Source organism: Mustela nivalis (genome assembly GCF_964662115.1).
Source record: "Mustela nivalis genome assembly, chromosome: 6".
NCBI classification, from domain to species: domain Eukaryota; kingdom Metazoa; phylum Chordata; class Mammalia; order Carnivora; family Mustelidae; genus Mustela; species Mustela nivalis.
Window position 1 is genome coordinate 48,961,009 of NC_139025.1, and position 27,024 is coordinate 48,988,032.

The 27,024-nt window shown below is 40.6% G+C and overlaps 4 protein-coding genes across 8 annotated transcripts; 2 read left to right on the plus strand and 2 right to left on the minus strand.

Moving 5' to 3' along the window:
• Window positions 1–72: 72 nt before the first annotated feature.
• Window positions 73–3,517, minus strand: MGAT2 (alpha-1,6-mannosyl-glycoprotein 2-beta-N-acetylglucosaminyltransferase; the record flags this gene model as incomplete). The annotated part of the gene is made up of 1 exon (XM_082735216.1): window positions 73–3,517. The coding sequence occupies one exon, from the start codon at window positions 3,515–3,517 to the stop codon at window positions 2,177–2,179; it is 1,341 nt and encodes a 446-aa protein (XP_082591342.1). The 3' UTR covers window positions 73–2,176.
• A 552-nt stretch (window positions 3,518–4,069) lies between these two features.
• RPL36AL (ribosomal protein L36a like) lies at window positions 4,070–5,313 on the plus strand. Its single transcript, XM_082735217.1, has 2 exons — window positions 4,070–4,200; window positions 4,886–5,313. Exon 2 carries the CDS (start codon window positions 4,903–4,905, stop codon window positions 5,221–5,223), a length of 321 nt encoding a protein of 106 aa, XP_082591343.1. The 5' UTR covers window positions 4,070–4,200; window positions 4,886–4,902; the 3' UTR covers window positions 5,224–5,313.
• Window positions 5,314–6,987: 1,674 nt separating this feature from the next.
• On the minus strand, window positions 6,988–19,095 carry LRR1 (leucine rich repeat protein 1). 5 transcript variants are annotated; one of them, XM_082735218.1, is made up of 4 exons: window positions 17,676–18,209; window positions 13,827–13,928; window positions 11,626–12,347; window positions 6,988–8,694 (listed from the first exon to the last, which is right to left on the minus strand). In XM_082735218.1, exons 1-4 carry the CDS (start codon window positions 17,886–17,888, stop codon window positions 8,454–8,456), a joined length of 1,278 nt encoding a protein of 425 aa, XP_082591344.1. In that variant the 5' UTR covers window positions 17,889–18,209; the 3' UTR covers window positions 6,988–8,453. The 5 variants fall into 5 exon arrangements, with proteins under 5 accessions (XP_082591344.1, XP_082591346.1, XP_082591347.1 ...); XM_082735220.1 differs by having other exon boundaries at window positions 13,827–13,925; window positions 17,822–18,207; XM_082735221.1 differs by having other exon boundaries at window positions 17,822–18,207.
• Window positions 19,096–23,761: 4,666 nt separating this feature from the next.
• RPS29 (ribosomal protein S29) lies at window positions 23,762–26,074 on the plus strand. Its single transcript, XM_082735223.1, has 3 exons — window positions 23,762–24,450; window positions 24,685–24,784; window positions 25,950–26,074. Exons 1-3 carry the CDS (start codon window positions 24,389–24,391, stop codon window positions 25,956–25,958), a joined length of 171 nt encoding a protein of 56 aa, XP_082591349.1. The 5' UTR covers window positions 23,762–24,388; the 3' UTR covers window positions 25,959–26,074.
• Window positions 26,075–27,024: the final 950 nt, after the last annotated feature.

The following is a 27,024-nucleotide window of genomic DNA, read 5'->3' on the forward strand; positions in this document are numbered from 1 at the left end:
AAACATTCTTAGAACTTTACTAACCAATATTAACCATCCCATTATGATACAGATACACTGAATGAAATTTAGTATTTTTGCTTCAACTCTGTATTTTATGTGTGCCCCACACACGCGGGTATATATAGTTATACAGATTATATAGTAATGCCTTTAAAATTCAACTTCTTAAAAGATGTTTCTGGAAGTTACTATTACAGTATTAAAACATTTCTTGGTTTTATAAATACATTTTGAATTTTTTTAAAAGCTTTTAAGTAATCTCTCTACCCAAACATAGGGCTTGAACTTACAACCCTGAGATCAAGAATCATATACCCCACCAACTGAGCCAGCTAGGCACCCTGACATTTATGAATTTTAGAAAACTAAAAAATCTGGGAATTTGCTCCCATAGCAAATTGTCTTCAATATATTACATGAAAAGAAACCAAAGAGCCAGTGTTTTCTAGTTAGTTTTGCTTGTAATATCTAAAAGAGAGCAATAGCTAATTCATCTTAACAGTGGTTAAGTTATTAACATTTATATTGGAGGCCAGGAGAAAATCCAAAGAGATTTTTTTCTCACAAAAATTTTTAGTACAGCATGAATGAAAATGTAGAAGGGAAAATATTTGTTGATCTAATTGCTGACCCCAAAACCATGATCTAGTTTATCAGTGATCTTTTTCTGATTAAAAATCAAACTTCAGGCCTACCTTAGTCCTGGACATTAATTTTTTTAGTCCTCTTAACTGCTGAAAATCAAATCAGAGCACCAAAAGCTAGTACAAAGCATGACAATTCATCCTGATTGACATAACACCCTATAAAATCTGGAACCAAACTGGGCTGTGAGGGTAATATAAAGGTAGCTCATAAAGCAAGAGAACTATTTTTTCCATATTTAACAACCACATGCATTTCTCAAACATAATATGACTCTTAATTTGATGAAGTAATTTCAAAATTGTCCATTTAATACACCATCTTCTTAGAATGAAATGTTGTCCTAATACACAGAAATTAGTTTCTGTGTAACTTCTGGTTGAATGCAATTATATACGATTAAGAGAAACTTCCACAAGAAATAAGGAATAAATTTTAAGCATGTTTCCTATTATTTACTGTGTCTATCCTTTTAAAAAGTATGATTTCAGTTAAAATAAAGCTGGCACTGGAACATGTTTCACTTTGGCATGACTGAACTTTCTATCATTTCTGGCTTTCGAAAACAATTTAGGCTGTATTTCACTTACACAGCAGCTTTTTATTGTTCATTATCTATGCTTGGGTAATTTGAAAGCCAGTGTCTTCTAAAGGGAATGCATTGTCAAGAGTGGGGTTTTATTTCAAACTCAGTTATATGATGTACAAACAGTACACACGAAGATGTAATGTAAACTTTAAAAATTAGAATGCCTTCACTGAATTTTGGTGTAAAGAGTAAACAAAATTTATTCTGCAAAATAATTATGAACGTTTTTATGCAAAAATGAGTATTTTATTTTGGCAGCACTAAAAGAAAAAAAAACCCACTGTACTTCTACATTGAGGTGAAAACAGTGTTTAAACTTTCTTATCAATCAAATACATTCCAAAAGAAAGTGTGTTCTATGAAGGCTCCAAAGCACAGGCAAATCTTAACACAATAATACAGGAATCTGTAATACTGAAAATGTCTGTTCTGATAGGGCGTTTAACAAACATAACTTTTGTATTATAAAACCAGTGAAGCAATCCCTTCCTAGTAACAGTGTCAAGAGTGAAACTGGGCTTGTTCCATTAATACTAATAATTCCATTGTAATACTTTTTACCGCTATGACAATTTTAAATAAAGTCTGCTGTACTTAAAATAAGTTTTGAAAGTGGAAAAGTGTACAAAGTTCCAGATAAAAAGATTAATAGATGCAACTTAAATAAAATTTCCCCTTTTCTTTTACCAATTAATAATGATTACCTTTAGCAGATCGAGATTGAACTTTAAAACCCAACTCCCAAAATGAAAACTGGTGTTTAAATTTTAATCAGACATAGAAGGAAAAGATTACTATATTTGGACATCTTTTACAAGAATTTTTTTTCTGTATTAAAGCAGAAACCAGTTCCTAAACTCTTTTACTCAATGGTATATTCTGTTTGGACAAATATCAAAAATAGAAGACTGTGACTTTTGCTTTTGTAATTGTGATTTTTCACTGCAGTCTTCTATAACTTTTACAGAGTTCATGGTCCCTAATATCTCCCCACCCTCCATTTTTCCTAGGTGGGGAAATGGCTGCCATAAATTTTTCACTGATAATTAGAGTTTCTGGAAACAAGTACTGTTTGTTATTATTTAAGAGTGACTCAATTTGGGCACTCTGGGTGGATGGTCTACAGGTTTTCTTGTGGTGCATACCACAGTCTCCAGCATGAAATATCCTAGGAACTTGAGGAACCAGCACTTTCCAGAATTTTGGAAGACAAGATACAGTTAAATATTGAAGAGTCCAGTCCCAGTTATAATCATCATAAGTACAGAAAGTGTCTGTGCACTCAATCAGCTTCTGATATGCATCCCGGGTCAAGGCTAGACCCATATTGTGCTCTGTGGATTTCCAAGTTTTCACATCTACCTTGTCAGCAATGCCATGGAAACTTCGAACGGCCGTATAGGTCCCCAGGGAGAGAACATCACACTCAGGACACTCCTCCTGCTTTAACTTCCACATCTTTTTGAAGACATGGTAAAAGTCTGGGGCTAAGTAGTGATCTTCCTCTAGGAAAAGTATGAGGCCAGTATAGTCTCGAAGAACTTTTACCCTTTCCCATACAAAATGCAGCTTCCACCACCAATGGTGTTTGGTTTGGGAGAACTTAGCCTCTCTATAATGGCCAAAGGAGTCGGGATACTCAGCATTAATGCATCCCATCTTCAAAGCTGCATTCTTCTCCAGATCTCTGGGGCAATCTCTGGGGTCGCTGCCTGGAAACTCGTTGGGGTACAACTGAATGCTGAAAGGAAAGAACACCTGCAGAACCGGACAGAAATCCACCCCAGCGATTAGCTGATTGATCTCTGTCGACCAGAAGTCATGGCTAAAGATAACGAGGACGTTGTCAATACCCTGGGCTTTTCGGAGTGAGTCCAGCAGCAGTCTGAGGTAATCGGGCCGGTTATGCACCTGGACCACCAGCACCAGCTCTCGAGGCGCCCAGGAGCCGGCCTTATCTACATTCCTCAGCGTCTGGTCAAAGTTCAGCTGGTACACCAGGGACCTGTACCGCAGCGTCAGGTTGTCTGCCTCGGGCTGCGGGGCTGCGGGGACCAGAGGAGCCGCCGACTCGTTGGAGACCCGGCGGATGCCCACCGACACAGCAGAATGGTCCCCGCCCCGGCCGCCCGCACCTCGCGCGGGCTCGGCGTCCAGCAGCGGCGGGGCGAGGGCCTCGCTCTTCCTTTGTCGCCCATTGCTGCTCCAGAGGACGAAGCCGCAGGCGGCCACCACGAGCGTCAGGATCAGCACCTTCCGCTTATAGATGCGGAACCTCATGGTCTCCAGAGCAGGGAGCGCGGACGGGCGCAAAAAGGAGCTAGCGGCTTCTGCACAGAAGGGGCGGGCGGGTGGTGGCCGTCACCTTGGCCTGTAGCAGTCAGAACTGGCCCCCGCGGCTGCCCCAGCTAACTCATCCCGGGCCCCGGGGGTCCAGGGGCCCGAAGGGTCTCAGTTCCCCCGCGCCGCCCGGGCTCCACACATCCTCGCCTGGCAGCTGCAGCTCGGGTAGCGGCCCCGCCGCTAGGAGCCGCGGCTCGGCGTTGCCTCGGTCCTCTCCATTCAGCACCGGTCCCGGAAGAAGTCCCGCCGCGGCCCCACCGCACCCCGCTTGGTTACCTGCGCCTCCAGTGGCCCTGCGTCCTTTGCGCTCTCATCCTTACGCGGGCCCCAGACCGCCAAGACCCAGCGACGCAGCCTCGCCCCACTCTGGCAGCGACCGTTCTGACAACCCGCGACTGGCCCTCGGAGCGCCGCGGTCCTCCGGCCCACACCCCTCCGGCCCGCCCCCTGGGCCGCTGGTTGGAGATTCCCGGAGGCGTCCGGAGACGACGGGCCGGCGCTGCCTGCTGCCTATTGGTCCGTAGCACTGTCGCTCACGCTCAGTTCCTACTTCCGCTTCATCCTCCCTTTCCTGTTAGGCGAGAGCGGAGCGAGGCGAGGATCGTAGTTGCCGTTTCCCGGTAAGCGAAGAGTGGAGTGTAGCGGTCTCAGCAGGAACCTCCAGTGCTCAGAATCTGGAGATGGACCAGGCCGTTGTAGGAACTGGAGGGCGAGACCCGCTGCCTTGGCAGAGTTAACGGGCTTCTCCCCTCGGAAAGGGGCTTACGAATGACGGCCAGTGGGCCGGGAGATACTTACTCAGGGACACGTCAGCCGTGAACGCTGCTCACGGGTGATGGTGCTTCGGAGGGGAAAGTGAAACCAGACAGCTCCGGTTCCCGGAGAAGGAACGGAAGCGGGCGGTAGCTGGAGCTACTGACTGAAACCAGGCACTGAACCGGGCATACCCGGGAGCTAGAACATGGAGGAGAAGGGTGTGAGAGGGTCTGAGAAAGAAAATCAGATAAACCCCACTACGCTTTTTGGGACGGCCACAGTAAATTAAGCTCCAAAGGAACCCACTTTGTACGGGGAACTGGCTGTTGGGCGCCCCTATGCTGCTTTTAAGTGAGTCTCTTTCCATAAATATTCTGGACATCACAAAAAGGTGTGCACTTTTGTATTGAGTCATAGGTAAAAGGAGTATTTGGTGGGTTTACACATTACTGACATGTGTAATGTTTTCCTATATTTTTAAAGCACTTTATTAAAAATGTTTGAAGTTTGCTACTTTAACTTCAAATGTTTTACATTTTCATCCTGCAGACTGCGCTGCTGCAGAAATGGTCAACGTTCCTAAAACCCGAAGGACTTTCTGTAAGAAGTGTGGAAAGCATCAGCCTCACAAAGTGACCCAGTATAAGAAGGGCAAGGATTCCCTTTATGCCCAAGGAAAGAGGCGCTATGATCGGAAGCAGAGTGGCTATGGTGGGCAGACAAAGCCAATTTTCCGGAAGAAGGCTAAAACCACAAAGAAGATTGTGCTGAGGCTTGAATGTGTTGAACCTAACTGCAGGTCCAAGAGGATGCTGGCCATTAAGAGATGCAAGCATTTTGAACTGGGAGGAGATAAGAAGAGAAAGGGCCAAGTGATCCAGTTCTAAGCTTTGAGTTTCTTCTTTTATTTTTGAGAAGAAAATGTTGACCCTGTAGAAAAATTACCCGTATGAAAATAAAGTCATATTTTTACCCAACTGTTTTTTTTTTAAATCTAAATAGAATGACATGCTTAATGAGTTGAATCACATGCTTTATGTGATTCAGAATAACAGAAAATTAGTCCATGAACTAAGGTTTATCTTCAAATATATATATATGTATAAATATAAATATATTTATGTATTTAAAATTTTTATTTGACAGGGAGAGAGGGAACACAAGCAGGGGTGGGGGTGGTAAAGGGAGAAGTAGGCTTCCCATCCAGCTGGGAGCCTGATGTGGGGCTCCATCCCAGGATTCTGGGATCATGACCTGAGCTGAAGGCAGACGCCTAATGACTGAGGCACCCAGGTGCCCCTTATTCTCAAATTCTTACTTAGATTTAGTTCCACGAAATTGGAATTTTGTATTTATATATACAGAAAACAGGAGTCCCACCTCCCAACTTTATAAACTAGGTTATGGATATAAATCACATAGTAGGGAAGAAAAAACATTTTCTGGTCAATTTCAAAATTAATGTGTTTGGTGAATTCATAATTACAACTGATGAGCTGCTGGGAAAGGTCTAAATCAGATTTTGAAAAATGTAAATAAGGAGGATAAATTAGGCCTGCGTATAGCAGACTGAATGGGGCAGACAGAGTATCCAAGTTGGGGTATAAGAAGAGCTGACTTGCAAGTTGGTGTCCAGTAGGGACCACTAGCTATACATAGATATTTATTTTTAAAGATTTTATTTATTTATTTGACAGAGATCACAAGTAGGCAGAGAGGCAGGCAGAGAGAGAGAGGAAGCAGGCTCCCTGCGGAGCAGAGAACCTGATGCAGGGCTCAATCCCAGGACCCTGGGATCATGACCCGAGCCGAAGGCAGAGGCTTTAACCCACTGAGCCACCCAGGCGCCCCTACATAGATATTTAAATGAAAATGCAGTTCCTCAGTTAGACTAGTTATATTTAGTGCTCAATAGACACATATGCTGAGTGGCCAACCTACTGGACAACACAGATACAGAACATTTCCATCAGTTTTTTTTGGACAGCACTGTGATAGAGTGGTCCTGAATGTAAGGCACGAGTTTAAGACCGACTTCTAACTGAAAGACATTCTGAAGCTAGTGAAAAAACAGTGAGTCCATGATGGCATAAACTGTTTTTTGATTCTTTAAGAAGCCATCCTGGAGACACTCAAATGTTAAAACTTCTTGGTTATTAGGAGCTTTGAGAAAGTATGCAGTTACCATTGAAAATAGAATGGAAAGCTGAAACTTAAAGAAGTGAACCTTGCAACACACAGAAGGCAAAACATGAGTATCAAAAGGAAAGAATGACAAAGGGTATGGTTTATGAGAAGACAAATTCTGCATTTGTACAAGAATTTTAAGTTGGCCAAGATAGTTACATGGGATGGTTTGTAGATGAATAATGCAAAGGGCTAGGGTGTAGGACTAACAGCTGGTTGGCACTTAGTCCCAACACAGACACTTCTGCATTTGTTGATGAAAAACTTCTGGAGCACCTGAGTGGCTCAGTCAAGTGTCTGCCTTTGATTCAGGTCATGTTCCCAGGGTCCTGGGCTTACTGCTCTGTGAAGAGTCTGCTCTCCCACTTCCTCTGCCTGTCTCTCAAATAAATAAAAAAATAAAAATAACTTCTACAAGAACATGTAAAAATCAGATACACACATGTTAAATATGCCACAATACATTTTTAAAAGAATGATGCTTTAATGTAGTTACATAAAACCTGGACTTAAAATCTCTGGTCTGGGTTCGTGGTACCTCCCAGGGTAATTTGTGAGGATTAAATCACATACTGTATGTAAAACACCTGGAACAAAGATGGAGCTAAATGCAGCTCTTTTTAATGTGTAAGCCATTTTTGCATTATATATGATTTTTTAAAAATAAAAACAAGAAATTATATAGAAATCTCTTGCAGGAAGAATTTGACCACAAGCAAAACAAATTTAAGGTCACCCAAGAATTACTCTGGACGAAAGAATCCACTCTGAGAAGAAACTACATTTTAGAGATCCTATACATCAAGTTTTAATAAAAATCTTCTAACAGTTAAAACAGTATTTACTCAGGAATACTTGTAATTTCAGAAAAGAATAAAATGCTCCAAATAAATATTTTAGGACAGAGGAAGTAGCAGCTACCTAAGCCATAAGAAATAGTCTTACACAGACTAACTGTAAATCCTGGCCCAAACCAGCAATGGTATGCTAAGACCAGAGATGGTTTTCTCTAGTAACTTTTACTTCCTTTGTTCCCAGAAACCGGTTATGAGGCTATTGCAATGATCTAAAAAAGAGGCTGATCTGAAGAAGGGCCATAGGAATGAACAGAATGGAGCAGTTCTGATTTCGTTTTCCACAATTTTTTCAAGCAGCTTCATTTTCCATTCCTTTCCCCTGGTTCAAATCCTCATCATAGTTTAGCTGGTGTATCACCAATTTTTAAATTAAAAAATAAAAATATTAAGTTACTAAAATAATAAACAGAAAAAAGAACCTTCAAATACAGAATGTAGTCAGTAAAAAGTAGCAATTTTTAACTCCTACTCAACCCTAAAACTGTGTTCCAACTCTGGAAATTAAAAAACAGAAATCACAACAAAGATGTGAGTAACATTATAAAACCTATAAAAGCTGAAGTCTGTTTATCCCAACGCAGCTCCAACTTTATGCTTGAATATAGAATTCCATATGTAGAATAATATACTAGAAAAACACAAAAAGTGGTATGCTTATATGGTTTCATACCAAACAAGTTTTCACTATCTTAGTCCTTCAAGGTATATTTTCTACATATAGGAACTCAATTTCTTTAACTGAAACTCAAGAAGAAAATTGGTAAGAAAACTCTATGACTGGAGTGATAGGGATCAATATCTGTTTAACATTAAAAGATAACCCACAACCCATTCTGGAAACACTAGGTTGAAATAAATACATGTGCAATAAACTGATAAAACTGCTTCTTCACAAGGAAATTAAATAGGTTTTAATGAAATTAAGGTTTTACAGTCAAATGATTGAAAATGTTAGAGTAACATCTTCCCCTCAAGTATATGAAAGGCTTCCCTTTATCCAGTTTGACACAAACCACAAATGAATCCCAAACTGATCTGTAACTAAATGGAATTTCTTTTTGTAGTATCACCTATTACTTTAACATATCACAGGAATTTACATAACAGGCTAGAGAACAGAAGTAAGACATAACAGGTGCTTCAGTACCACCCATATTATCTACTAAGACCACAGTGTGAGCAACAGAGTGTAGATTCATAGTAGTAGTTCCCTGAATAAAAGAGTTTAGACAGAATCTTCCACAAACACAGGTTTTTGCAGTATCCAAATCTTGGCACAGATGAAAAGGAATGATATGAGAGCCATATGGAATCCTATTGGGAAAAAAAGTTCAAAAAAATTTTTTAAATACACTATTAGATTCAGAACTTCATGCATTAGGTCATGAATTTCTGGACACTGACTTATAACCATAGAAAAATAAGATCTTTAATTAAGTGACTCAGTATATTATCCTCCCTTCCAAACAGTTAAGAATGGTGAAAATATACTAAAAACACCATATGACATATTGTATACTTATACTACTCCATAAAGTATTTTTTAGCACTGTCACTTAATAGCAAAACCCATGGAATAGACTGCAGAGAGTCATCTGTCCTTTATGGATCTACACTGTAAGACCAGTATAACATGATCATTTAAAGGTATAGTTCTGTTACACAATTCTCATAATGGTAATGGGAAAATTACTGAGTTCTATTTGTGAAGAAACATTTACGTAAATATATCCAAATACTCTCCTAGGCATCCGTTGTTCAAAAGGGACTTTTAAACTGTGAAACAGATTTAAAACACTTATTGTTTGGGGTATTTGTTTTAATTTACTGGCTGCCTAAGCCAGTAGGCTGACCTCACCTTGCTTGAATCACTCACCCTTCCTACTTAGAACTTCCAATGATGCCCATTGCGATTAAAATCAAGTCAAACTATTTACCTTCATCTATGAGCCACTGTAAGATTGTCTTTTGAGGTTGCCTACCCATTGTTCAACTCCCCAAAACTCCCCAAAACACTGTTCCCCCAAACTCAACCAGGCCCCAAGTCACTTTGTCTGTCTCCCACAGAGTCTGTGTTTTGTTCTCTAGTCCCTAACTTAGGCTGGCACGTAATAGGTGTTCAGATCTTTTAAACAAATAAATAAAATCTACTCATAATTTAAACTGGGGTTCAAAACCCTTTTAGAAAGAGTCTGAAAAGATACATATCAAATAAAAAAGTTTCCTTTTCATAAGGGATTAGTGACCAGCCTTGTTTGCAATTCATTTTTTTCAACTGTACTAATTTCTTGCTTGTATAAGTAACAATTAAAAAAAAAAACTGTGCTAGGAGTGTCTACCACATGTTTATGTTTCTCTCTTTCAGGCTGTTGATTATAGCCTAGGGAAATAGGTAACAGTTAAAAACTGCATTTTCTATCTAACATAATTTAAATTCCCACAAATTTTTCTAATAGACCATAACTTTGTTTGTAGCCAGTAGTTAGGGCAATTCACCAGCAGCCAGATAAAGGCATTGTTCTCATAGTTTTGGATTGGTATTCTTTTTATAACAAGTGGACTGAAAACATGCAAAATTATACATTAGTAAAAATTAAGGTCACCTTAAAAGAACATATACCAGTAGAGGTCAAGTTTAAAAAACAATGTAAATACTACATGCTATATCATTCACCACTATCAATTTATTTTTCTACCTTCCCTATCATATCACATTTTTTTTTTCAAAGATTTTATTTATTTATTTGATAGCGAGAGATCACAAGTAGGTGGAGAGGCAGGCAGAGAGAGAGAGAGAGATGGAAGCAGGCTCTCTGCTCAGCAGGGAGCCCGATGCGGGACTCGATCCCAGGACCCTGAGATCATGACCTGAGCCGAAGGCAGCGGATTAACCCACTGAGCCACCCAGGCGCCCCATATCACATTTTAATCACCTATTTTTTTCCTTCCACTTTTCTATGTTGGACGTCAGTTCTGAGCCAGCCAGGTGTCTCAAATCATCAGAATTTTTAAAGCTCCTCAGGTGACTCCAAATGTAAATAAAGTTTGAGAATCACCACTTTAAACTAAGAGCTCTTAAATACAAATGGTGAGGAGGGAGGGTTGTAACTGATTTCAGTCAGGGTCCATGAGCATTATAAAGCTGTATGCAAAATTCTGTGTATTTTTCTAGGCCCATGGGCTTTTTTTTTTTTTTTAATCCTCTCTACCCACTAAAAAACCAATCCTGTCTCTGAAATATGGTCTTCCTACCATTTTATGGGCACTCGATAATAATTTGGTCTACATCTTAGTCTCCTATATGAAAAGAAGCACGGAGTTTGGGGTCTCATGAAACCACGTGCAGTTAGTGTTCAAAGACAAGGGGGAGGAGAACCAACAGCTATTGAGTCCTACTATATGCCAAAGTATTAGCTCCTTTATCTTCACAACTATGTAAAGTGGGTATTATTATTCCTGTTTCACAAATGAGAAAATTGAATCAAAGGTTTAATAACTTGCTAAAACCACACTAAGGGGTAAAGCCAGGAATCAATCTCAAGTCTGACTCCAAAGACCACACTTGACCACTGTGCCAGATTGTAATTCTCAAACTTTAGAGTGCATCAATACTACCTGGAAGGACTGATAAAAACACCAGGGTTTTACCCCACCCTCAGATTTTCTGATTCAGTAGGTCTATAGTGGAGTTAAAACCTCACATCTCTTACAAGTTGCTAGGTGATTCTGATACTGTTGGTCATGGACCACTCTTGGAGAAACAACTGCCATTCATTCATCCAAATATTAATTAAGAGCCTAATATATGGTAGGAACGGAGGAATATCACATTTTAGACCCTGGGGAAACAGTAAGTAATAAGACAAAGTCCATGCCCTCATGGATCTTACATTATAGTGGGGAAAACTGACAAAAAAAAATGTTAAAAAATATGTAATACCAGGTAATAAATCCCATGACAAAAAAGTCAAGCAGTGTAAGGAGGTGGGGGAATCAAACTTTAAATAGAGTCAAGAAATGCCTTTCTGGGTGCCACGTGGGAAGAGAACTGAATGAAGTGAGAAAGTGAGTTATGAACCTTCTGGAAGAAAAGCATTCCAAGCCGGAGTAAGGAGCACCAAGAAGGTCACTGGTGCAAGGGGCCAGTTTGTGCACAGCATTGTAAACTATGTTAAAGACTGTGACTATTACAGTGAGGATGATGAGAATACTAGATACCACATTTTATGACTATTAAAGTCTTACCTATTATATAATACCGCTTGTGCAGAAGATTCCAATAAAGTTAATGGCGTTTGCAGCATTATAATCGGAAGGACTTTTGGTTGTTCAAAAGTATTTCCAAAAAGATCCAAGTACTCAAGGGATAAATTTTTAAATTCACTAGGCAAAAAGGGAAGCTTATTTCGAGCTGCTGACAAAAAACGCAGTTTTGTCAACTGTCCCATCTTGAAAGGAAATCGAATCAATTCATTATCGTCAAGTTTCAAATCTGTAAGTTCGCGGAGCTGGCAAAACTGCACAGGGAGTGCCTTAATTTTGTTCTTGCTGAGATCCAAACTCCGAAGTGACATCTGGAGTGAGGACTGACACAGGGCTACACTAAATGACTCCAAATAATTGTCATTCAAGTTAAGTTCTTGAAGATGGATGAGGTCCCCAATTGTAGCTGGAAGCTTTTTTATATGGTTGTGACTCAAGTCTAATTTCTTCAGGTTTCTTAAGCAAAGCATACGCATATCAATTCGGACAAGCCCACAGTAAGAAGTCTGAAGATGTTCCAGAGAATATGGAAAGTTCTTGCTTAGAGGATAGTCCTTTTTGGATGTGATAACCATTTTAGTTTTAAATTTTTCAAATTCTGAAGTCTTCACTGGTGTGAAGGTTGTAAGTGGTGCTTCAATATCACAACCTCTATGAGCCAGTCTCACAGCTGTAAGGAAACTTTTTAAACTGCTGGAATTGGCCTGAATAAATAAAAATAAGTCGTACAATTATAAATTCCATTTTAGGTAATATATGCATGCTAATTCATCATACAACAAATTCTGTAAAATTATGCATGCAAAATGGTGCAATCATTTCTTGAAAATGGCAGTAAAAATAATTTTTTTAGCACTTTATTGACTAAATTTCAATACAGATACAAAACTTTGAAAATTTCTGAAAAAAGGTTATGTTGAAAGACATACTCTAAATAAAACCATTTAAAAAGGAACGAAAAGAGCATAAAATAAGATGGGAAAGCATGAAAAGATTCCACTTAAGGTTGGGTTTGGAGTTCCTGGGTGGCTCAGTCATTAAGCAGCTGCCTTCTATTTAGGTCATGATCCCAGTATCCTGGGATCCAGCCCCGTGTAGGGCACCCGGCTCAGAGGGGGAGCCTGCTTCTCCCTTCTCCCTACCTGCTACTTCCCCAACTTGTGTTCTCTCTATCAAATAAATAAAATCTTTATTTTATTTATTTTTTTAACGATTTTATTTATTTATTTGACAGACAGAGATCACAAGTAGGCAGAGAGGCAGGCAGAGAGAGAGGAAGAAAAATAGGCTCCCTGCTGAGCAGAGAGCCCGATGCAGAGCTGGATCCCAGGACCCTGAGATCATGACCTGAGCTGAAGGCAGAGGCTCTAACCCACTGAGCCACCCAGGCACACCCAAATAAATAAGATCATTAAAAAAAGAAAAAAGACGGATTTAAGATGAACTAAGATGGGGCACTTGCTGGCTCATTTGGTGAAGCATGCAGCTCTTGACCTTGGGGTTGTAGGTCCGAGTCCCACATTAGGTGTAGAGTATAAAAAAGGTGTTAAGTATAAAAATAAAATCTTTAGGGGTGCCTGGGGGCTTAAGTCCAATAAGTATCTGACTCCTGGTTTTGGCTCAGGTCATAATCTCAGGGTCATGAGATTGAGCCCCACATCGGGCTCCGAACTCAGCTTGGAGTCTGCTTGAGATTCTCTCTTCCTCTCTCTCTCTGCTTCTCCCATTCATGCTCTCTCACTCTCTCTCTAAAATAAGTAAATTGTTTTTTAAAAAAATATTTTAATGGTTTAAGTATTTTCTAAAATGATAATAAATATAACACCCCCTAAATTGTCCTACTTGCATTTTATCTTTTTTTACACCAAATTTAGATTTGCAACCTGATTATGCTGGCAAAATGTAGACTTGTGCCACCGGCCTTATAGTTCCCCTCTAGAACACCATAAGGCTCCATCTGGAGCACAGAGCTAAGTCATTCTCCTTCCTCCCCATCCTGCATAGCCTCTCTGCACTTTTAAAGCTGGGCCAGCATGCCAGAGAAGCTGCCATTGCTTCTTCAAACACATCTGCCAAGTGTCCATCCCTGTTCAGCTAAGTGGGATATTAGGATGCCCAAACAGCTTCTTCTATAAAGAAAATACAATCAACCAACCTAACCATTAGTGTTTTTAATACCATACCTTACTTAGACAGATATCCACAGGAGGCTCCTTTAACCGAACAGTAGCTTTCCCCTCATCCATAAATTTGGTGAAGAACTGTTCAATGTTCTCCTTTAGCTGCTTAAAACCAATGAGAAAAAAAGGATAAAACCAGGTATTGTGATTCAATATTTATTACAACTAGAATGTGCCCGTCACTTTGCCAGGCTTTTTATTCAAGTCTGGGAGTTTTGTGGTTTTAAAAGTTTTAGTTTTTAATTTCATTGTGTTTTTTTTTTTCTTTCTTTTTTTTTTTTTTTTTTTTTTTTTTTTTTTTTTTAAAGATTTTATTTATTTATTTGACAGAGAGAAATTACAAGTACACTGAGAGGCAGGCAGAGAGAGAGAGAAGGAAGCAGGCTCCCTGCTGAGCAGAGAGCCCGATGCGGGACTCGATCCCAGGACCCTGAGATCATGACCTGAGCCGAAGGCAGCGGCTTAACCCACTGAGCCACCCAGGCGCCCCTTCTTTCTTTTTTTTTAAGCATTTGGGTAGCTACATTTCTTATCTAGCTTCTGGTAGATACTACTGTTTTATCAGCCCAGTAACCCTTTCCTGTGAATCCCGTTTGGGAGAATGCTCCTCTTCTCCCATTCCAACTATGTGACCGTAGTAGGAGCTGCCAATAGTAGTTACTTGCCTTCTTAACTTCAGTCCATTAGTCCCAAGTGGACACACTCCCACAAGATTATAAATTCCAAGAAACCAGGAATCTTGTTTCCTTTGTTCGATACTGTATCCACGGAGGCACAACAGTGACCGACACATAGTGGTGCTCAAAAATTACTAATGACAATTGTTGCTTCTGCTTTAGACTTCAACAACTACTGAAAAGCCACTCTGTACCGGGTACTATGTCAGGGGGGTTAAAACAATAGTAGTGAAGAAAACCAAATAATTACATTTATAAAGTTGTCTTTATAAATTACATTTATAAAGTTGTCTTTATAAATTACATTTATAAAGTCTGATGAGAGACAATTATTAAGTAAGCAATTATAAGCACAACAAATATTAAGATAAGGGAATTAGAGACTGCTCTAAGACCTTATATAGCAAAGGAAGCTCACCTGGTCTAGGGGAAAGGTGACCTTAAAGGTGAGAACTGAAAGAGATGTAGGGCAAGTGGGGATACTGGGGAGAGAGAGGGAATAGCATACCGATAAGGAAAAATGTGTACTAAGCCTTGAAGGCAAGGGAGTTTGGCAGCTGTGAGGAGCTGAAAGAAGTTCAATATGGCTAAAGGATTCAGTGTAGAAGCAAGTGAACCCAGACAGGCAGAGATCGAAGGCTGAAAACTTTTGTAAACCATGTCAAGAATTTTGGATTTTATTCTGCAAATGATATCTACTGAACGACTTTAAGTTGTGAACATAGATCTACACTTTGATAACTTCCCTTTAACCACAGTGTAAGAACGAACTTTGGGGGAGGGGGAATTAGGATGGGGGAGGGTAGAAATAGGAGCATCTTTTAAGAGTCTAGCCAAGGAAGGGTTAATGGTGGTTTAGACTGTAGTTGGGACAGAAGGAGGTAAGAAAATCTGAAAGATACCTATGAGGTAGAACTGAAAGAATTCAGTATTTTATTTGATGTGGGAATGTAAAAGCTTTAAGGCTTCTGGGCAGAACACTTTTTTTTTTTTTAAGATTTATCTATTTGAGAGAGAGAGAGAGAGAACACGAGGTGGAGAGCAGCAAAGGGAGAGGCAGACCCCACTCTGAGCCTGACTCAGGGTTTGATCCCAGGACCCCATAATCATGAACTGAGCTGAAGGCATATGTTCAAACAACTGTGCCACCCAGGCATCCCAAGAGCAGAGTACTATTTAATGAGTTGCATAATTCCAAGAGAAAAGCAAATTTAGGGTGGCAAAGAAAATTAATTTTTAGATATCTTGAGTATGAAATGCTACAACATATCTTAGTGAAGATTTCCAATCAATAGAAGATTCAAGTTGGAAATTAGGAGAGGACTAGTTAAAGATACAGATTTAGAAATTACAGTGAGATGGGTAGTAACTGAACAATGGAATAGAAAAGTTGGTAAAAGAAAGATCCCCAAGATACTTCTACACTTAGCACTAATACTAGTCTTCAGGACCCAGGACCAACAACATCACTTTAACTCTTCCAACAAATGTTTACTGAGCACCCACTATGTTCCAAGGCCTGTGCCACTACCTCTTCTACAAAACCTTTCTCTGGTGCCTGGGTGGCTCAATCAGTTAGGCATCTGTGTTCAGCTTTGGTCATGATCCCAGAGTCCTTGGATTGAGTCCCATATCAGGCTCCCTGCTCAGCAGGGAGTCTGCCTGTCCCTCTCCCTCTGCCCTGCTCCTGCTCTCTCTCAAAGCAATCAATCAATCTTGAAAAAAAATAAAAACCCACTTTCTCAAGCCTCTGTAATGAAATTCATTTAGCTTTTTGATACTTTACTATTATACTTCTACCTTTATTATAGCATTTATCATAGCCCACCTTTGTAGTGCAAGCACTAGTTTTTGTTTTTTTCCTTTCTAGTCTTGGAAGGATAGTGACTAAATCAAGTTTATTCTCCCATAGCATCTAGCACTGCATCTTGCACACAGTAAACCTTCAACTCATAGTTCTCAGTAAAGTTTTGATTAGGATCACGACCTACCATTACTAGTGCACCTTAAGCTTAGGGAAGAGATTGTTACAGACTTTTAAAAAATATACACTACCCGAGCTGGGGTTATTGGGGAAGACAATGGTGAAGAAAAGGGAGACACAATTCTTGTTATGAGTTTGCTTCTGTCAACTTACAGTCTTCTAACCTATAAAATATTGGGTGATTGAAGTCTTTTCAAGTTGAAAGACTATATGAGTTGATTCCATGAAAAAGGAGAAATTATACTTTTAACTGCCTGTATCAATTATTAAGCATCTCTGAATGAGATGCAATAAACACATCCCTCAACTAAGAGTATTCATTGTGGAGTACAACACTATGAGGGAATAATCCCAGAAACTGTATAAAATCTGGACAAGAGTCAGATGCAAGGGTGGGAGATGAGTTGTCCCCTCAATTTTATGTATAAACTTTATTTAGACATAAGGGTATGCCAGTCATTCTGACAAAATAACATAGTGCCTTGTAAAATGAGGAAGACAATTTTATAAAACTTGTGTTTTGAAAATTGTTTCATCTTCCAATTGTTTTTAGAGTTTACTATTGATCTGTAGAGGAGAAAAAGCCCTCGCCCTAGAAAATCAAGTCTTAGGAAATTAAGCATTTAAGGAAAAAGAGAGAGAGAGATGCACTAACCAGTAACATTAATAAAATATCAAGATGCAACCCAATGCATTACTGTTATACTACTATACTAATCTGGTCTAGCGACCTTGGACACTATCCAGCATCACTTAAAGCCAAAAAAAAAAAAAAAAAAAAAAAGCTAGCGAAAGTACCGTGGGGGGAAAAAGCTTACTGAACGAAAGTGCAATTATTTTACTGGTCCCCCAAACTGGAATGCTGTTTCATTTAAAGTTTAGTTTCACGCAGACCGAGTTTCCAGAGGCTTTAAAAGGTCCGGGCTACTATCCACTACTGAATAGAAAGGCTGTCAGTTTAGGGCAAAAAAAAAAAAAAAAAAAAAAGGAAAGAAAAATAAGGAAAAGGTGCCCTCTCAAAAGCTTTCCTCCTTTGGGTTCACAGGAGACGCCCAGGGCTGGAAGGGGTGGTGGGGCTCAGGTATCCGCCCCCAGGCCAGGCTCCAACCTCTGGAACTGGCGAGCATGCGAGACCCGAAAGAGAAGAGCTCGTGGCCAATTCCCGAGGCAGGCCGGGTTCTGTCCACGCACCTCATAGCGGGTCCCACGCTTGTCTTTCAAAGTGGAAATGAGCAGGCAGGTGGGGTGCGGGCCGCCTCTATCGTCCCGAGCCCCAGCCCGAGGCTGACTCCTGGGCGTCTGCTGACAGAGGCTCAACACCGCCCGGACGCCCTTACCCCGGTTCCTCATTCCCAGAGCCGGCAAATGCCGACTGACTACTTCTACGTCGCAGTGGAGCTTCATTCCTCCCAGCAGCTGTAAGCCACATCCAGAACTCGGCTTTGAAACTTCCCCCTTCCCGCCGCGCCGCGCCGCCGCCGGGGTCCTGGAGCGCGCGGGCTGTCCCCGGATCTGCCTGCCTGCTCGGAGTGCCCACAGCTCGGATTTTCTCAGAACAGCGGCTCTATGGATCTGCGGGGGCGCCTGCCTCCCATTTCACTTGCAGGGCCGAGTCCTCACTGCGGCTGCCGGTCGGCGGAGCGCGGATACCGGCCGCCTGAGGATTCGGCTCGTGCCTCCCGATACCGGCGACTGGCGAAGGCGCAACGTCCTTTCCCAGGAACGCTTGCGGCGGGCGGGGCAGGTGGTTATTGTTTGGGGCGGAGTTCTAGTTTCAGCTGTGGACACTTAACGGGTTTCGGTAGTTGAGTTTCCCGAAGGGAAGCGGGTGCTCCCCAGTTAAAGGGAGAGTGTCTTTACCTACATAGCTTCGGAACTTGGGACTTTACAAGCTGCCCACTGCGGCATTTCCTGGCGCTGATGGGCTGGTGTTTGTTTTGGTTTTGGTGGCTCCGTTCACTCCGGAGGCAACACCTGTCCCGTCAGAACTGAAAGATAGGACAGTATTTGACTTGGCGATTTCTGTCGAACAAATGCCTAGTAGCGGTTGTGTGGAGTGACTGGCTTAACTGTATCCGACACTTGTTAAGACAGTCCAGACCCCACATGCCTTTCGAATTCATTACGTTTATTAATGGAGGGCTAGGCCGTAGGCGGGGCGAAGGAGGTGCTCTCAGGGTCGTAGTCTTGTCTCCTTGAATTTCGTGTCCTAGGCGCCTCTCTCACCTCACCTTCGTACCGGCCTTTGGTTAAACATTCATTTCGTTTGAGCTGTACTTTCGCGAATGTGAAACGATTTATAGAAATACTGATTTTCAATTCAACTATGACCCTATAATGATTTATGCTTAAGTGAACATCCCTGTTTACATGTCGAACCTAAAGTGTTATCTGTTTATTCTAGTTCCGAAAAACGTAATTGGTTTTTAAAAATTAGTGATTAATGGAGCACTACCCCCCGCCCCGCCCGTTTTCTAATCTTGCATGTAGAGATGAAAACAACTCCGCACTTAGCAACAGCTAATCTCATGGCCAGAGGGAAACAAAACTAAACTAAAACGACACCTTAGAGTTTTCAAGAACAGACTTTACAAGTATTACCTACTTTTGTTCTTTGAGTAAAACAATAAAAAAAAAAGCCAGCTTAAATCACGACAGGTATCTCAAATACATTCAGAACTTTCAGAGACAGTTAGGAGCTGAGAAAATCTTAAATGTACAAGCTGATGTAATTTCAATTAGAATAGATATGTACAAAAACCAAGAATATAACAACTCCATCCCTCTTTTTGGTGCTAACCTGGGTAAATGAAACACGGATTCAGTGATCAGATGTTAAATAATCTAAAGATATGAAAGTTACTTAACAGTTTCAAGGTGATTTTAGAATAAAATAATAGTGCTGATGTAGTTTTTTGAATGTTGTTGGTAGGGTCCGGAGTCCATGGCCAAGAAAGAATTCTTGAGAGATCTTCCGTGGGAAATGGTGTTTTTGCCTGGACATCAGGCACAGGCATCTAGGGCTGCTCCCCACTGCCCCAGGATTCTGAGGAGCAAGTGATTATATACTTTGGGTTAGGGGAAGTAAAGATAAGGGAGGTTCCAAAAGGACTTGCAAATGTTAAAGAAGACTCAAGATCTAGTAGGTTATAAGGTGATTTAGTTTTATCTACATTTCCTTCTGTCTTTGTTTCCCACATCTGTGTGTATAGTCAAAAACTTATCTTCCTAACTGCCAGATTTTCAAAGATGTGTGCTTCCCAAAATACAGAAATTAGATTATCTTATTAAAGAATATCACATAAAATAATATTGGACTGAAAGTAAAATAACCATATATTTGTTTTTGAGATCTCATCTCTTTCCTCCCCCCCCCCACATTCCCCCTTAGTATCCCCATTTTTAATGGCTGAAATACTTGGATATGGCATTTATTTTGGTCTTTCTGGAACTGTTTATGAAGCGAAGTATTCTTTAGGGGTACCTGGCTGTTGGTGGAGCATGGGACTCTTGATCTCAAGATACTAAGTTTGAGCCCCATGTTGGGTACAGAAATTATTTTTTAAAAATTCTTTGATTACCCATTCACACTTCTGTCTTTACTACCACACAAACAAAGTCTGCGTGTTGCTCTCCTCTGCCCTCAATTACCTCAAGCTAGTTTGAATTGCAGACTGAAAGAGTATGAAAATTCAAGGCATTTTAAAGTGGGGTACAGTTTTTAACAAAAGGAATCAAAGAAATGATGTCTAGATTAGTTTTCCTTTTGGACAATTGGTTCCCCTTCCTCCTGGCCTACATACTACACTTATTTCCACCCCTGTTGTGTTCATACTAATTGATCCTCTTAATCTTTCAAAACCCAGTTCAGTTTCCACTAGCTATCTTTAACATCTTGGTCTCCTTTTTTGGAGTTTAGAAATTCAATTGCACTTAAAATTACCTTTCATTTCCTTTAGTACCCTGGGTTTCTGGTGCATACAGCATCCAACAGTTAATTAATTGAATCTCTGACTCTTGCCCCCTTCATTTGTACCCATAGTAAACTTTACTCACTTAGGTTTGTGGCTCACTTGGTTTCAAACTAGTAAATCATAGTCACATCATATTATTAAACAGCTAGGTCATAATCTATGGACAGTGTAGGTTTTCCTGCCCTGGCACATTGGGACCAGATCTTAGAGTTGGTTTTTAATTTTTATTTATTTACTTTAAAAAAAGATTTTATTTATTCATTTGAGAGAGAGACAGACACAGAGAGAGAGGGTATGCGTGAGCAGCGGGGGAGGGCAGAGGCAAAGGGAGAAGCACACTCCCCGCTGAGGAGGGAGCTCTATGCTGGACTCAGTGCCACAACTTTGTGATTATGACCTGAGCCAAAGATAGACGCTTAATGAACTGAGCCATCAGCTGCCCCTAAAGTTGTTTTTTTGAATAATAAACTTCATTAAATAAAGCTAAAGGATTAACAAATATGCACTTGATCAGTAGATTATATAGTATATATAGTGATATATATATATATATATATATATATATATATATATATATATATTGCTACCTTGCCCCTGTTGGTGCTCCTTAATTAGGTCTTGTAAGTTATGTTCCCACTATGATTTCCCAATTACTGTTCACCTTTCCCCTGCTAGTGCTACCATGTAAGTGGAGAGCTGCATTACTTTCCTCCAGAACTATTCCTAAACTTACCAGGTCTTCTTACTTCAATACTTATTCACTTGTTTAGTATTTATAATGTTCTTACTGTATGCCAGTGCCTATGTTAGATATTTAGAAGGTAGAGATGATTTTGCAGTGTTTAGGAGAGACAAGCAAACCATCAGTTATACTACAGTGGGATAAATGTCAGACATTAGAGGAATATAAAGTAGCCAGATGATGAAAAGAATTTGTTTGCTAAACCAGGGCCTTTGGACTTTAGCCTGAAAGTTCTGGGAAATCACTGAAAAATTTCAACAGGCGATAAAATTCAGACCTGTTTTTCCTAAACAGGAAACAGGTTATTGTGGTCAGTAAAGAGAGATTACTTTAGAGGTGGAGCAAGCAAAGAGACAGGGATCAGCTAAAGGGCTAATGCAATGATCCACCATCTATACTGCTGCCACATTAAATCCTTTTAAGGAGTCTCCTGTCATAGAATCTAAACTTTGAGAGCTGAGACATAGTTTACAGATATTCCAATGCAATTCTTTCATTTTTCATGAAGGTAATAGAGGCTGAAAAGAGTAAAGGGATTTGCTCATGACCTTTCTGTAGTCCGTGTTAAAACAAATAGTGCTAGAACTCAAGGTTACAATCAATTTCTTTCAAACTCCTGATCATGTTGATATTTTTACCTCATCCCATAAATTGTAAATGTTCTCAATAGCATCTAGAATAGTGAGTTCTTTCCATGAGGTTTTCAATTTTTTCCCCAGATCCAGTGGAGGAATTATTATGTGTGGTTGCCATAGCCTTACAAAACAGATGTCTTAAATAAAAAGACTTGAAAGTTGAAATGATACCTTTGATCCATAGGCTGCAGAATGAATACCGTATTAGCAGACATGGAAAGAACATTAATCTCATGGTACATCTCCATCAGAGTTCTTGGGTGACCAGGGGCATTGTCAATGAACAGTCATATTTTGAAAGGAATCATTTTTTTCTGAGCATATGCCTTAACAGTGGGCTTGAAAGATTCAGTAAGCCAAGTTACAAAGGGATATGCTGTCATCTAGGCTTTGTTGTTCCATTTATAGAGCACAGGCAGAGTAGACAGGCAGAGTAGATTTAGCATAATTCTTAAAGGCTCTAGGATTTTTGGAATGGCCAGTGAGCATTGGCTTCAACATTAAGAACTACTTGAATCATCAAGATAGTTTAACAGGTTGTTCAAGTTTAACTAATTGTTTCTTATTTGTCCTTTCCCTTTTTGCTTTTAAATGAGTTCACACTTCTTCAGGCCCAAAGGATTCTGAATCAAAAGTGCGGAAATATTTATGGAACTGATCTCAGAACTATTGTAATCTCTTAAAAGTTATGTACACCAGGTAGGAAAGGTCTGAGAAACCTATAGGTCGGGAAAGGTTAGATTAACTTTTGAGAGGCACATGACTTTTGGAAACTACACATCAATGACTGATATAAATTGTAGGAAAACTATAGATGTTTGACATTGGACCCTCTACAATCAGGCTTTATGATAAAATACGTTTATTTTACCTGTCCCTAAGCAGAGTAGATTTAGCATAATTCTTAAAGGCTCTAGGATTTTTGGAATGGCCAGTGAGCATTGGCTTCAACATTAAGAACTACTTGAATCATCAAGATAGTTCACCTTCTACAACTCCATTTTTTGACTCAAACTCTTCCTGTCATTAGGCATTCCCTTCCATCTAGTGTTGCCTGTATAAATTCCACCCTTCAAGGCTTACTTCAAAGGCATCTTAAGTATATCTTGAGCTAGCATTAATTTTTCTCTTCTTTGCTCCTCTTGTACACCACATCCATCATAAGACATAGTGTTCTGCTTACTTAGTTGTGTAATGTCATTGAGTCACACAGTCGACACTGGAAGGAAGAGCTCTTTGAGATAATCCCATTTTCTTCCCTACATCTGCAAGTTTTAGGAGCAGGAATCAAGTCATATCTGTTTTTTAAAATTTTTGACTTGCCTTCTTCCTTCAGCCTGCACCAAAGTACCTAATTTACTGATTGCGAGGGGCACACTCACCCTCAGAATCCTGAAGGGGCATACCTTTGTATTTCAGTTTTACAAGAATTCGTGTGTAAAATTTTATTGGAATTTTCACTCTGTGGTACATTTTGTAGATTTAGTTAAAGCTTTGATTTTGGTATCATGTATAGTTTTAGGTTTATCTAGAGACATTATAAACATCCATGTGGAATTTAGACATCTTTCAGCATATTATTAGATGGCATTCATTCTTTAGTAGTTGTAATGAAATCATCCGGTCAAAGCAACCTACATTGTGCAACTTGTTTCTCGCTTTTATTTAACTACATTTAAATATCAAACACAGTAAACCTCTTATTTTTCTTGGTTGCTGAAGGTGTATCTCTAAGAGTGTGTCCCTCGATTAAAAAACAAGAAACAGCTCTGAAACGCATTCTGTTTGACCAAAGAGAAACTCCTACTGTTCACTCTTAATTATTACAGCTGACTTTAAGGTATTTTGTTAATTTATTCCAGCAGGTGTCAGTGCTGAGTCGAGGCAAAATCCTTTTTCCAATTGTAAAATTTTAATTAAGAAAATTAATGGGTCAGGCGATGAAAAGATTTTTTTTTTTTTTTCCTCTCCTATTTTCTGTTTCTCAGGAGTTCAAGATTCATTCTTTTCGGCTTCAAAAGAGGCGGGGTCTCGCTATGTTGCCCAGGCTGGAGTGCAGTGGCTATTCACAGGCGCGATCCCACTACTGATCAGCACGGGAGTTTTGACCTGCTCCGTTTCCGACCTGGGCCGGTTCACCCCTCCTTAGGCAACCTGGTGGTCCCCCGCTCCCGGGAGGTCACCATATTGATGCCGAACTTAGTGCGGACACCCGATCGGCATAGCGCACTACAGCCCAGAACTCCTGGGCTCAAGCGATCCTCCTGCCTCAGCCTCCCGAGTAGCTGGGACTACAGGCGCGCGCCACCGCGCCCGGCGCTCGAGAGCCGCGCAAGTTAACACTAAGAGGCTGAGCTGCGTTGACGTCATCAGCCGTGCCGGCCTAGCCTGTTTCCGAGACCGCCCCGATATACTCCCTCCAAACAGCATAGCCGCACTGCGCTCGCGTCATTGGTCGGCACTGCATTCTGGGTAAGCCGTGTCTTGAAAATTTGAAGAGCGCATGCGTGGGGTAGCTCCTTCCTTTTGCCTCGTTGCATCCGAGAGAGCAAGATGGGTCACCAGCAGCTCTACTGGAGCCATCCGAGGAAATTTGGCCAGGGATCTCGTTCTTGGTAAGAAACAGAATGTGGTTTTAGGGAAGGGTTGCACTCGGTTGTGACGCCGCCAGATCTCTCATGGAGAGGAGTCCGCCGCGCCTCGTGGGGGGGTAGACCGACTCTGGAGCCGTGACTGCCGCCATTACGGGCCTCTGACGGGTGGCGAAAGATCGGTGGTGCGGGTGGTGGCCCCCGAGTGCGGAATCCTTCCATTTCGGCGGCTCGCAGTAACGCCTTCTCTCCTTACAGCCGCGTATGCTCAAACCGGCACGGTCTGATCCGGAAATACGGCCTCAATATGTGCCGCCAGTGTTTCCGTCAGTATGCGAAGGATATAGGCTTCATTAAGGTACGCGGCCGCGGGGTTGTCTCCTCCCGGTTCTGTGAGCTGGGAACGTAGACACTTAATTATTTAGAGCTTTCGACCAACAGCGTTTTCTCTCTTAGTTGTTAGCGGGGCTTTTTGGGTTATCGGACAGCACTGTTGAAGAATTTGGACAGGCTAATGGGATAGATTTTACAGTCTCACTCCTTTTTACCAGTGGCAGTCAGTTTTAGAAAACACTGGAAATTAAGTTTCAGATCTCTTGAATCGTATCTAGACATTTTCCAGCGAAAAACATGTGTTGGCCACTGCCCGGAGACGTGAGATAGCATATCCTGGAATGAGCTTGAGAATGGGGGCCAGACAGACTTTAGGATTCAAGATAAAATCTCCTGACGTTAGTCCAGTCCCATGAAGTTCCGTTTCTGCCTGAGAAAAATAAATGGCAAGGTTGTTGTGTAAATTAGTTACGCATATGTGGAGCTGTCTTCACTTCTAAAATTTAGATAAATGCCAGAATGTTTTCTTCCCCGTATGGTGAAAACTACCACTTATTTTCTTGGCTCTTTGAGATATATAGTTACTGGTGTTACAGTATGATGTCGGGTAGACACAAAGTATCGTAGGGTTAGACTTTTAGTTTTGACCACTTAGCAAGTATATGCTTGTTACATTGTGGAAGTTCATGTATCTCACTCGGTGGGGTGGGAGGTGGTGTGTCAGTGATGAGAATGGACTCAAGCCCTTGAGCTAATAGCTTTGTGGCCTTGTTACTCAGAGGGTTAAATGAGTTAACGTACGAATGATTGCTATAGTAGGGTCTCTCACACATTGAATACCAAAGTACTAGCTGTGTAATTAGTTACCTACTTAACCAGCCTGAGGTTTTGGTAAAGATTTTTTTATGTAGTAGTGTTTTCTGGTGGGGAAGTTTTTGATGGAAGAAGTGAATACCAGTACTAAAGATTACAGTCTAGAATATAATAGTGGTTTGTGGAACAGCTTGTTGTAAACATTCAATACATATTTTAAGATTTTTAGAGCTTGGTGGCTAGTTTGGGTGGGTTAGATTTCTGGTTTGAACCTCATTCTTTTGTAATGAGAGCCAGTGTTTGTGAGAATAAAATAGGTATTTAAACATTTTGGATTAATATATTTCTTGTCCTTTTTTTTTTTTTTTTCTTTGCAGTTGGATTAAGTGAACTTCCTTGAATGGGTCATCCAAGATACCTACCTGCAGATAACCAAGATACCTACGTTAATGCCAGCTCATTGTACATAAAATAAAAATCCTCAAATTATGAGTGCTTTAAAGTGAATGGAATGGTCATTTGATTACAGGAATCTCCTTTTTCAAATGTGCTATTTTCTCAACGGTTCATCACCAACATATGTGGCTTACTATCTTTTAATGTAAAAGTACTCATGTTGAACTCTGCTAAAAATGCCAGCGTTGTTTTTATATTTCAAAAAAACATTTATTAACATAAAATGGCTTACATATGGGAGCATCCAGCATGTAACCCAAGTTAAGTGTCTCATAGGTAATAGATTTGCTGCGGTGAGCTAGGCAGTAGAGATAGAACTGTTGAAACATATTTTTTTGAAAACAAAACAAAACAAAACAAAACAAAAAAACTACTGAAACCTTGGCATTGCCCAGAAGTGCAGAGGTAGCGGTCCTAGCTTTTGGGGTAATTAACAGATGAAAGACTATAAGTTTGTCAAATGTTTGTATGTGGAAGGAGAGACCGGTGATTAAAAGTTCATGGGTCTTGTCAGCAAAATAAACTTGGATGAGGCAAAGGTGGAAGGAGGGAAACAAGTATGTTGGAAGGCAAGTGGTCTTGGCTCGGACTAGGATAAAAGGGAGTGTTTGAGGTTGTCTACAAACATGGCTTTAGAAGAGCAAGATGACAGGATTTGTTGTAAGCTTGGATGGGGGAGATACAAAATAAAGGATTCTAAGGGTTGGTCCAAGCAATGGGAAGGCTATAGTCCTTCCTGAGTGAGAACTGAAAATGGTTTGGGGAAGAAGAGTTAAGTTTAGGGCATAGTAAGTTGAAGGTGCTTTTAGACTTCCATATGGAGTTCCCAAGTAGATAAGCATTTGGGTACATTACTCTGGAATCGTTGGGAATTTGGGAGTGCTTGTACAATTTTGGTTGTCCTAAGAATATGAATAATACCTGCTAATTTGGGATCTCATTGTAACTAGAAGAGATCCAATTCCTAAAATCTAGGGAAAATCTATGGAGTGAATA

What these genes read in the sequence shown, in the direction of transcription:
- RPL36AL (XM_082735217.1), top strand. Translation starts at nt 4,903, where the DNA reads ATGGTCAACGTTCCTAAAACCCGAAGGACTTTCTGTAAGAAGTGTGGA.
- LRR1 (XM_082735218.1), bottom strand. Translation starts at nt 17,888, where the DNA reads ATGAAGCTCCACTGCGACGTAGAAGTAGTCAGTCGGCATTTGCCGGCT. An exon ending in TGGATATCTGTCTAAGTAAG is followed by an intron (nt 12,348 to 13,826) that starts GTATGGTATTAA and finishes TTATTTATTCAG; the next exon opens with GCCAATTCCAGCAGTTTAAA. An exon ending in CAAGCGGTATTATATAATAG is followed by an intron (nt 8,695 to 11,625) that starts GTAAGACTTTAA and finishes TTTTCCCAATAG; the next exon opens with GATTCCATATGGCTCTCATA.
- RPS29 (XM_082735223.1), top strand. Translation starts at nt 24,389, where the DNA reads ATGGGTCACCAGCAGCTCTACTGGAGCCATCCGAGGAAATTTGGCCAG. An exon ending in GGCCAGGGATCTCGTTCTTG is followed by an intron (nt 24,451 to 24,684) that starts GTAAGAAACAGA and finishes CTCTCCTTACAG; the next exon opens with CCGCGTATGCTCAAACCGGC.